The following is a 12,223-nucleotide window of genomic DNA, read 5'->3' as shown; positions in this document are numbered from 1 at the left end:
ACGTCTGGTAAAGGAATAGTGAGGGGATCACGTGGCTAAGTGGGTAAGATGCTGGCTCGCTAGCCTGGAGGTTGGGTGTTCGATCCCTGCATTAGCCGAGAAAGTTCATTCAGATTTTCTGGCGTGGTTTCCCTTTGTCAGTGATGCAGGATGGAGGGCCTGACAAGGACAGCTGTCTAGTCGTTCGAATGGGACGAAAAACCAAGGTCCCGTGTACACATTGGCGTGCACGTAAAAGATCCCTTGGCAGTTGGAATTCGATATAAGAGTAGGCCGTAGCGCCGCTGCCAGGGCAAAATTTCCCTCATAGCACACTGTATGGCGTATGCCCATCTTCATTAGCCCAGGTTAGGAGCAGAACAGTAGGACGTTAAACCCCATTTCATTTCATTTCAAAGGAATAGTGACTACAGTCGTTTGGATGGGTTAAAAAACCAAGGTCTTGTGTACACAGTGTTTTTGTATGTAAAAGATCCCATGACAATTGGAATTTAAAATAGGATCTGGTTTCTCTATCCAAGCAAAATCTTGCTCATTTCACACTGCATGATTAATGCCTGTCTTCATTAGCCCAGGGGGGTTTGGATGGCCGATTGGTTAGCACGTGCATGCTGTATCATACGGCCTGTCATTGAGTCAACTGCCGTGGTTTCGAATCCCCGGTTGTACGTGGCAAAGAGTAGGGTCGCCTGTCCAACCTCGTGGGTTTTCTCCGGGTCCTCCGGTTTCCTCCCACTACTAAAGACCCCTACGCGCAAGCGTATTATTGGAATAAAATTAAACCATATGTTAGTCCCGAAATGACCTAGTTTGTGTCGAGTTGACGTTAAACCCCATTTCTCTCTCTCTCAATAGCCCAGTAACTGCAGAAAAGTAGGATGCTAAACTCCATTTCATTTCATTTACATACATAGATGTATGACATGTTGCAATAAATCTGCCCAGCATATTGTTAAATGTACATGTTACACTTGTAGAAAATACTTAGCCTACAATCTCATTTGAGAAAAGGGTCACCTAAACTTTATGTTAGAAAATAAACACGCAAATGCCTCTTTTGCATTATTAGCAGAAATGGAGAAAGCAGTCATTAAGTACCTTGGTTACTACGAATATAATTCAAGAGCATGGAGAGCTTTTTATGCATTATAACAGTAGTCAATACAGTCATCATTATTCCAGTTATTTACGCAAATAAACCCAGAAATCGATTCTCATTTTGACAATCCACTTTACCATAATTTGTTCAATCAATTGTGTATCAAGCTTTTTTTTTTCTCCTTTGTATCTAGTTCTTAGAATAATCAATCTTCCTAGTATAATTAGCCATTAATGGCCATATTTTATCTGCAAGAATTATGCCATCATATGCAGGACAATGGAGTGTGGTGGCTAGTCCTATAGCAAAAAGTTACCACTACACCTAACCCCCCTTCTTTGTTTTGAGGGGGTGGTTGGTTGGGGAGGGATCTTTCATGAACTAAGACCTTTATCACTCAATTGATAATTTTTAGTTTTCGATTTTTTGTGCCACAAAGCCAAAAAAAACCCTCAAAAAACATAACATTTTATTTATTAGATTAAATCTGAAGACGATACAAGCACTGCTTCCCCGGTTGTACGTGACAAGGATTAGGGTCGCCTGTCCAACCTCGTGGGTTTTCTCCGGGTCCTCCAGTTTCCTCCCACTGCTAAAGACCCCTATGCGCAAACTTCAAATATATATCTTTATTATATATATTATTACTGAGATCAATTTTCTGAACACAATCTCGGCGAAAATGTTTTTTTCCTTGAAGATAATTCTGAGTTACGTACCATAATGACAGGAATTTTCTTTTGTAGGTGGAATAACCTACTCATGAAATCCAACTGTATTTTCTGACACAAGAGTGGCATTCATAGCTTTATAATAATACAGCTGTAATGAACCGGTAGCCGTATATATAATCAGGGCAACCCTTGTTTTCGGTTATATATTCCTTCATATATTCTTTTGTGTTGTGTTCTCGGGAGCTGCGGCGGCTCGGTGAGTAAGACACTTGCTTGCGAGTCTTGAGGTACCGTGTACACATTAGCGTGCACTTAAAAGATCCCTTGACAGTTGAAATTGGATATAAGAGTAGGTCGTAGTGCCGCTTTCCAGGCAAAATTTCCCACATAGTCTGTCTTCATTAGCCCAGTAGGACATTAAACCCCCATTTTATTTCAAGTTGGTAAACAGCTTACTGAATTCCTTTTGTGTCTTGCCTCATGCTTTATTTGTCCTCTGCATATAACCCTAATAGAGTTTAGCTCTCTCATATAAGCTACTTCCAATCACTGTCATCTACAATACCAAATATATCTGACGGCCGTTTACGCCATGCCAATAACTGTCACTTTACAGGACACTGACTTTATTCTTCAAGATCATCAGTCAGAGACCTGCTAGGGCAATTATTATCCTATAAAGTTCTCACCATGGTTAATAAATTCTTCAACATACATTTCTCAATACATTAATTCTTCAATTCAAGCACCATTTCATGTAGCATTTCCAGTAAGTAATCAATGGAATAAAAACATGACTTAATTTGCAGACCACAAAAAAGGAATTCATGCTCAATGATAATAAACAAATTGTAGTTTAAAGATCTATGCATTATGTAAGATTTAAATAAAGAGCAGGCCATTCTTGCTATGATAGTTCAATAATAGATAATATAAAATGAATATATTGAACATTTTATTCAAATTGCTTTTTTTTGAGCAATGTTATCACTGTTTAAAGTTTTGACAAGATGTGGCATAGATTATTAATTATCGTAACAACAGTACTTGTTAATCAACACCCAGCCTCGCTTCTCCATTTTTAAATTAAATCATTAAATGGGAACTGTGTTATAATCCATTCAAATCTCTGCCACCCAATGTTCTAGAGAGTTGATTATAGGCTTGTTATGTGAATAAAAGTCTAAATAATAGTTCATATAACATTTAAAGCCAAAATAGGAGAGAGAGAGAGAAATGGGGTTTAATGTCCACAAACTAGGTCATTTCGGGACTAACATATGGTTTAATTTTATTTACATAATTCGCTTGTGCGTAGGGGCGGAAACCGGTGGACCCGGAGAAAACCCACGAGGTTGAACAGGCGACCCTACTCTTTGTCACGTACAACCGGGGATTCGTAACCACGCCAGTTGACTCAATGAGAGACTTTATGATACATCGCGTGCATCCATCCCCCCCATCAAAATAGGAAGATTTAGCTCTTACATAATGCATCTTTAAGTTAAGCGGAACTCACCTGTAGGCCATATCATCATCTTCTGCTCCCCACCCCCAGTACATGTTAGAATAACCATTAACTTGTGTATAATGTTCAATCCTCATACTTAATACACCACCAACTAATAGATCATACTTTAATCTGAAATATATAGAGAGAATGTATATATAACTTATTGAAAACAGACTATAGAGAATTAAAAGCAATGGAATATCCTGTAGACACATTCTACAAAATTATTTCATGACTAACACAAAGGCTTATGGCAATAAAATTGTATTCCAACTAGACCTGTTTCAATTCGCTACAAAATAAAAGTAATGTTTTAATTAAGTGCGAAGTATTTTATGAAGTGGGTATCTTCTGTTAAGATTTAAAATTTCAAAGAGTTTCGATGCCCCAGGGTAGAAGACTACCCTACTCCTCATCATGTACAAGTGGTGAATCGAAACAACACCACTTGACTCAATGACAGACCTTATGATACAATGCACACACATTAACCATTCGGCCACCCAACCCCCTGATTTTTGATAGACTATGTAGTTGGAAGGCAACCTCTTGTACGTATAGTACCCTTTCCACTTCAGCAATCCCCGCTTCCACAAACATCAATATAATAATAATGCCTGTCTATATAGAACGACTGTTTGATAACATTTGAATAAAGTTTTAAAGGTCATAGCTTACTATCTCTAATATCTTGAAATGGCGACTGAATGATGAGACAACATAATACCAGCAATTATTGAACATGTTACATGTATGATTTAATACCACAGGGACCATTTATTTAATGCATTTCTGCCACTCATAAATTTCCATGAAGCATGGCGTTTAGAACATACCACGTTTTTGCCAGAAATCCCTAGTTGTTATAAAACTTGCCAGACGTGACATTTTTTCCCAATATTTGATCTGTCATGTTTTTACTGCATTTTAAGCACTCTGTTAACCTATACCTTTGTGCTATTTCTTTTTATCATACTAGTAAAGAGAAGCAGACGCATTTATTTTATAAAACCAGATCTGTGGTCGATATTTTTACCAGGATCTAATTATGTAAACTGTATCTAAATAAAAGCCTATTAAGACATGAAAATTGTCTGTGTGGTTTGCATTTTAATGAAGGTTCAGACTGGGTTTTTTTTTTACAGTTGATGTTTTTATCTGTTTGAAACATGTTTCACTGCCATTATTATATGTTTTAATGTGTTCTTAGTATAGAATCATTGCTTAAACAGGCATTATGTAAGAGCTATTTCTGCCTATTGCAGGTCTTTCTTTGGGCCTCAAATGCTATATAAATTATCAATTAGACATTTATTAACATGACAAGACCATGGCTCCGATTTTATGATGATTAGAATGGTTCAGCCATTAAATGATTTAATTTTATAATGGAGAAGTGAGGCTAAAGCTTGAATGACCAGTATGGTGGTTACGATCAACGCACACGTCATGTCGTAACTACAACCATTAATAACTTCACTCAAAATAAAGTAATTTGAATGAAATTTTCAATATACATGTATTCTATTTTTGAAATATTATTGCGAGGACAGCTAGCTCTTTATCTAAATCTTACATTATGCCCCTTTAAGAATGGGGAGACATTGTTGATGAGTGAGTGAGTGATGTTGGTTGAGAAAGTTCCTCAGAGATTTATCCAGTCTTGTTTCCCCTTGTAAGTGGTGAAAGATGCAAGGCCTAGCAAGGAACAGTGTCAATTCAGATGGGAAGAAAAACCAAGGTCCTGTGTACACATTGATGTGCATGTAAAAGAACCCTTGGCATGGGCGTGGATTTAGGGGGGGGGGGCCCCCCCTTAGAATCGGAAAGGGGGGACGAATAGGTCTCTGCCCCCCCCCCCCCCCATGATTTTGATCACCAGGACAGATTTTCAGGTTTATATCCACATGAATGTCCCATTCTGAAGGCTATCTAACCACTGCCTTGGGTCTCGTTACAGTAATTCATGTTCACGATATCTTCCTCCTTAATTGTAGGTAGTCAGTTTTACCATATCGTCATCATATTACCCCTAATTACAGCTTTCATCGAGATAACACTGGTAAACTGTTCGTAATTATTATTTTGACTTGGTAATGAAAGGTTCCATGGTTCGCCCGTCCCCCCCAAAAGTTATGACAAATCCACGCCCTTGACCCTTGGCAGTTGGAATTTGATGATAAGTGGGCTGAAATGTCTCTCCTTGCACACTGCATGACAAACTGCTCATGTCCCCAGGTTCACTCCCAAAATAACCTGAGCAGAAAATCATCATTACTGAACTTAGTCAAGGTATTGATGTGATGAATCTATAGGAAGTATTTAAACCATACACCACAGGAGAGAACAATTTAGGTGTCCCACAGCATACCACATATTTAAATATTTGCTACATTTGTTAAATTTAAATGAGGAAAAGGGTCATTTGGGTGTCTGGCCCATTGAGACTTTAACAGTTCATTAATGTCATGTATTTATCTCATTTCAGGACAGAAGTTAAAGTAGAGTAACAACCTCATTGAGGATTTCTCATTAGCACTTCAAAAGTTCCTCAAACCATTCCATTATTTGTTCAAAGCTACCAGCTACTCCAACCCATCAATGAATTTCCTGCAGGTTAAGAGTTCATTGTTCCTGAAAAATGTGCCTAATGTTTCATATTTGGTAACGTGATGATTGTAGCAATTATTTTCACCTTGGTAAAGTTCCAGCAAACACCATTACCAATAAACATCAAAACTCCCAATAGAATTGGCCTATTATATATTTGATTAGATTGATAGACCATAAATATTCTATTATATTATAATATGTCAGTGGTAATATGGTGACACAGGCGATTTGAACGGTTATTTTCATTATACCACTGAATCTGTCGTAATTCCCTTGATGGTTACACTATATGTCTCGTACAGATGATATTTTATGTTCATCGACTCTTGTCTATTAATCAATAGTGAAATTACTTATCTTAAGGTTAAAACTGGCAATTCATCAATTATTTCCCCTGATACATGGAAATAAGTCTTCAACAAAACCGTACAGAAAAGAATTAAGCTGGTCCATTGGGCAATACAATTAATAATATCAGAAATATGTAATAAAATAAGTAACAATAAAATGGAAATGACAGAAGTGCTTTTGATTGAACCATTCACGAACTTCTGGATGCTGTCAATGGGCCTTTATGTTTTAAAGGACAAAGTTGAAACAAACAAGATAATTACGAACATTAGCAAAGAAAGGATTTCAGAGATATTTTCATTACAATGCTTTATTCAAAACTGTGATTTTCTTAAAATGATTTTCAGCATCAACAACCTCATATAGATGCGCATTGTACGTTAATCACAGGCGTACAGGCCAGGGGGGCAATGGGGCAGGGGGGCAAGGAGGCAGCTGCCCCCTAATTTTCAGGCAATTTGACTTTTCTGGCAGACGGGTCAAGTGAAACAAAAAAAATTATTTTATGTAGTTGGCAAAATAAAGTGCCCCAAATCTAATAAAACACCAATTTTACTTTTCTTTTTATTGAATACCACGAATTTGTACTGAATCAACTATGGATTAAAACATTTTGTCTGAAGTCACTTTACTTTGTGCAACATTTTCGGGCATCGATTATTTTTTGTGAATGCAGCTGCAACAGTCTGATTGAATGGTTGGAATTCAGGTCAGCATTGAGTGGGATTTCGGTTACAAAACCATTGGACAACTTTGCAGTTGCTTAACTCACGGGCTAGAATAGCAGAAAAACGCATTTGCAGTCGTTTCATTTTCAAAATTTTCTCCAGGATGGCGATGGCCCCCATACCCCGCAATGATTGGTTGTTTGTTTTGGATCCGGGTCAGCCACTTAAGGTAGGATATATTGGACCACATTGAAGTTGTTGTATTCAAGGGTTTGAATAGCAGGAAAATGCGTTTGTGGCAGTTAAATTTTCAAAATTTTCTCCCGACGAGCCCGTTTCCGTGAACTGTAAACGATTGATTGGAATTTGAGTCAGTCACCTAAATAGGCTCATTAGTTGCTGTATTTATGGGCTAGAATAGTAGGAAAATGCCATTGCGGTCGTCAAATTTTCCCAATTTTCTATTTTTATTTGGGGGGGGGGGGGAAAGGGGACTAATCCGAATTTTTTCAGACATTTAGAGTTCTGACCCCCCTAACAGTCATCCAGCCCATATGCCTATGACGTTAATTAATGCATCTCATTATTCAAAAAGTTTCTTTGGATCCATAAATCAGAAAGATAATACAAGTGAACTAATCAATAATTACCAATAAAATAAGCCTTTTATAAAATATGATTCACAGACTCACTAGACATTATACAAAAATCAAATAAAGATGGAAGTAGAATCCTTTTAAATCATGTGCATGGAATTTGTGCTTAAAAAGATATTCCTGGGGTGTATTCATATTGTAATTTCCTTTCAGAATAGAGAATGTTAATGTGGTTATTTGAAGTTTCTCTCTCAAAACACCTCTTTAAAATCTCATACAGTATGTACAAACATTTTGAAGATGTCATCATGAGAAACAGGGTTTCTTTTTATCTTGTCTATATTGTTACTTCATGAAAATCTCTCATATGTCTCAATTGTCAACTTTCAAGATGAAATACATATACAGTTTAATTAAATTTCCTTCACTCACAGACTACATCAGACGACAATCAATATGAAGGCATATTGCTTTTGATTTGAAAACATTATTGAAAATAAGAGTCTATTCTAGCAATCAGACATATATGTCATCAATGATCTACTTTCACTATGAAGCAAGCAGTAGCATAAAGTTAGAGCTAATGTCAATTACGCTTTTAGATCTTCATTCACTGTCATGGTCGCCATATATAGATCGTGTCAGCCTACTTCCGGTTGATTACTAGGTTAAAAACACGAGAAATTGTCCTTAATCTACATGAACATTTGGCATTTTAAAAAAAAGCTCAAACAAAAGTCATTTTAGCTTTCATAATAATAATCGCCAGTTGCTGCTTAAAAGCTGAAGACATCACTTAAAAATACATTATGGGAGATTAGATAAAGAGCTGGCAGTTCTCACTATAATAGTTAAAAACTAGATAATGTTAAGGGAATTTGCGGAAAATTTCAGTCAAATTGATCCAATCTGAACTAAGAATTTAGCGTAGTCTCGATCATCATTACTAAAGTCAGTACGATAAAAAAAAAATAGTCTCGATTATCCATTTTTTTTATTTAATCATGAATGAGCGTTGGACAGCAGATCGGATTATAATCCAATAAATATCGCAGGCTAGCAATGCCATCAAGAGTTGATTATGGTCTGGATAAGATAATTAATGTCTAATTAATAATTTAAATAACCTTTCAGACCTAAAGAAAGACCTGCAATTGGCAGATTTAGCTCATGTATAATGTATGTTTAAGTTGGACAGAAAGTTAATGCACCATTGGTGTTGGGCCACTGATATATGGGTGAGATTGATAAACGATCTGTATAAAGTGGGACAGACATTGATTGAAGCATGGTACAATGTTAAATCTACCGTGGCCTATATCTATTAACATCAATTAAAGAAGATGGAGAGTATAAGTTAAATGGATTGGACTGGGGTTCAATTCCTCTCAATAAAATACTTTTGTTGTTTCAAAGACTATTAAGTGGCATTTTGTTAACTGGGATTGATTGTAACAACTGGAGTTCAAGTCCTCTCAATAACATACTTTGGTTGTTTCAAAGACTATTAAGTGGTATTTTGTTGGGAACTGGGATTGCTTATAAAATGCTAACAATTTCTGTACTATTTTTATGTGAGAAACCAGGATTTCAAAATAAAACAGGTTGAATTAGACTTGGTCTATCATAAGAAGTGTAGTAGTTTAAACATACATTATGCAAGAGCTGTTACATAAACTATTAATTAGACATTTATTAACATGAAAAGACCTTAATCAACTCTTGATGCCATCTTGTGTGTCGGATTATCACTGGATTTGAATCTGATCTGCTGCTCAATGCTTATTGATGATTAAATCCCAAAATGGATAATCGAAACAATGTTTTTTATTGTACCGAATTTAGTAATGATGATCGAGGCTAGGCCTAACATTCAATCGATAATATCTCAGTTCAGAGTGGAGCAATTTGAAATTTTCAGCATATTCCCTTTAGAATCTAGTTTTTAACCATTATAGTGAGAACTGCCAGTTCTTTATCCAATCTTCCACGATGCCCCATTAAGTTTACCATCTGCTTTCCAAACATTTTATGACCACCATCTAGACATTATTGTAAAATATAATATTTCTGTTATATCTATTTCATTTATATTTATAATCTGGAACTGTACAATCTGTAAGTTTATAGTTGTGGAGGCAACATGGCAGAGCATGCATTCTCTACTTCTGTCATCCCTATTAGGATACTGATTATTTTTACATCCTTCCGCCCTGTTGTTTTTTTTTTTAAAGTATCTAAGTTTCTAACTCAATATCATCCAAAGTCTTCGACATTGAAAACACGAATTATATGTCAATTTAAATCAACATTGATGTTGTGATCTTACTGGGAAAAGATGGGCTTCTGATATCCAATATTTAAGACAAAATAATCATTTTACCTTTGGTACACGATAATGCGTTTCAGTGTCATTTGTAACAAGGTACTCGAAAAACGAGGCTAGACGTATTCCACGATTCATGTCAGACAGTGACGCCATATACGTATCTAAAGAGCATGTGCAATAAATACTATCGGTGTAGACTGGAATAACCACACGCTTGTGACCACCATTTTATTGGGACCTCTGGATTATTTCTGACTTCAAATTAGAGTAAAAACGGAAACGATTGAACGTAAATCAGTTTATATACATTCATATTACATTATTAAATGCGTTGCGATCCATTTATGTCAATTTCTAGGTCCCAAATATTAGCGATTTAGCTCCTTTAAGTCCAATAAGTATTAACTTGATTTTGCTTTATAATGTTTATAATGGATTCTTATATAAAATTATCAACCTGTTTGAATCTATATTATGTATAGTAATTTGTTTTGGTAGACAATTGCTAATATAAGTAAGATTATAACTAAGTACACCATCAATGTCATGTTGTCATAGACGTCAAATAATTATCAGCTCTAACACTCTAACCTCAATCATTACATTGGGGATTAGGATTACATTGAGCTTCCTTGTTGGCTTATATATCAGATTCCTGTAAAAACAACAAGGAAATAAGAAGAAAGAAAGAAATAACTGTGTCTATAAATATCTTTCTCAATAAACTTACTAATTACTACAATGTTTCTATTATACATGTCTGGATGATGAACACTATACTCGGTAACCATTTTGAAATAATTGATGCTAGACGGTGGCTACAATTAGTATAAAGCTAGCAATCCTATATATAAATACCTATAAATCATACAATGTACATTAACCTATTCAGGTTCACATATATCGGTGTAGATCAAAGAAAAATAAATATATTCTTAATAAGGATAAAAGATTAAATCAATCATAAATAATCAAAGAGAAATGTAGGTTAGAAACAGCAAATGAGTACATATCCTAACTGACTAATTATCTTTTTGATTAGAAAGAAAAGAATCGATGTATACGACTAATCAATGTTTTCTCTTGGGTTCTCTTCTCTTTCATTTTACTTTCCGACTACATCTAAACTAAACAGACAGATTATTCACACAAATCATCCATCTATCAACACGTTACCTCAATTAACTTGTACCAGCATTGCTAACTTTGATAAAAGGCCTGTGGCCCTGCCATAACACGCATTGATTTCACAAGTTTGAATTAGTTTTGGCTTCCTGATAACCTTTCCATAATTAATAATTTCATGACTTTGCGTGTTGGACAGTTAGATGACAGCATATTATCATATCATCTCTATGGACCCGTCTTCATTATCCCAGTCGGAGCAGAACAGTAGGACACTAAACTAGGGCCTACGCTAAACCCCATTTCATTTTATCTCTGCATATATGGAGTTTGAATTTGCTGTACTAGTTTCTTTTATCATTCTTCTTAAAAAAAAACACCTTCAGTAAAAAGAATTTCAAGACACTCATTTCATTCATTCAGTTATTTCATCGTAATTTAATGTTGATTGAACATAATTCAATGTTGATGGAGAGAGAGAGATAGAGAGAGAGAGATGGGGTTTAACTCCCCTTACACCAATGTTGATGGAATGTAATACAATGTTGATGGAATGTAATACAATGTTGATGGAATACTATTCAATGTTGATTTTAACATAATTCAATGTTGATTTAACATAATTCAGTGTTGATTTAACATAATTCAATGTTCATTTAAATATAATCCAATGTTGATTCAAACATAATTTAATGTTAATTTAATGTAACCCACAGTTGATTGTGACATAATTAAATGTTGTTTTAAAAAAAAAAAACCAAAAAAACAACAACAAACATAATTCAATGTTGTTTTAAACACAATTCAATGCTTAAATCTATTTCCAGGAAAACTCACAGTAATCATTTTATCAGAAAAATAGACATATGGTTGAACACCATACTTTTAAAAAAAATATCTTTCCTTCCTACAAATTCATCCACAAATGTGATAATCATTTTATCAGAAAAATAGACATATGGTTGAACACCATACTTTTAAAAAAAATATCTTTCCTTCCTACAAATTCATCCACAAATGTGATAATTATCCCTAGCTCAACCAGATTTATATGGTTTGTTCAACCATAGAGTATGTCGATTGAACAAGATGCACAAAACTTCAAATCATTTGAAATGGGTATCTCAGTGAGTGAGGGAGGTTCTGGCTCATTTCCAGCCTGGTTTCCCGTGTCAAAGGTGCAGAATGGAGGGCCTGACAAGGTACAGTGTCTAGTTATTTGGATAGGATCATAAACAAGGCCCTCTGTGTACAC

General features: G+C 35.4%; 1 protein-coding gene across 1 annotated transcript in view; it reads right to left on the bottom strand.

The window, feature by feature from the left end:
- LOC126810542 (beta-1,4-N-acetylgalactosaminyltransferase bre-4) overlaps window positions 1-12,223 on the bottom strand; it is a 72,826-nt gene that overhangs the window by 17,959 nt on the left and 42,644 nt on the right. The window contains exon 4 of the mRNA XM_050535671.2: window positions 3,293-3,415. Within this exon, the coding sequence (XP_050391628.2) occupies window positions 3,293-3,415 (123 nt within the window). The remainder of the gene's footprint in view (window positions 1-3,292; window positions 3,416-12,223) is intronic.

Source organism: Patella vulgata, chromosome 2 (assembly GCF_932274485.2).
Source record: "Patella vulgata chromosome 2, xgPatVulg1.2, whole genome shotgun sequence".
In the NCBI taxonomy this organism is placed as follows: Eukaryota; Metazoa; Mollusca; class Gastropoda; family Patellidae; genus Patella; species Patella vulgata.
This window is presented reverse-complemented; position numbering and strand designations above follow the sequence as displayed.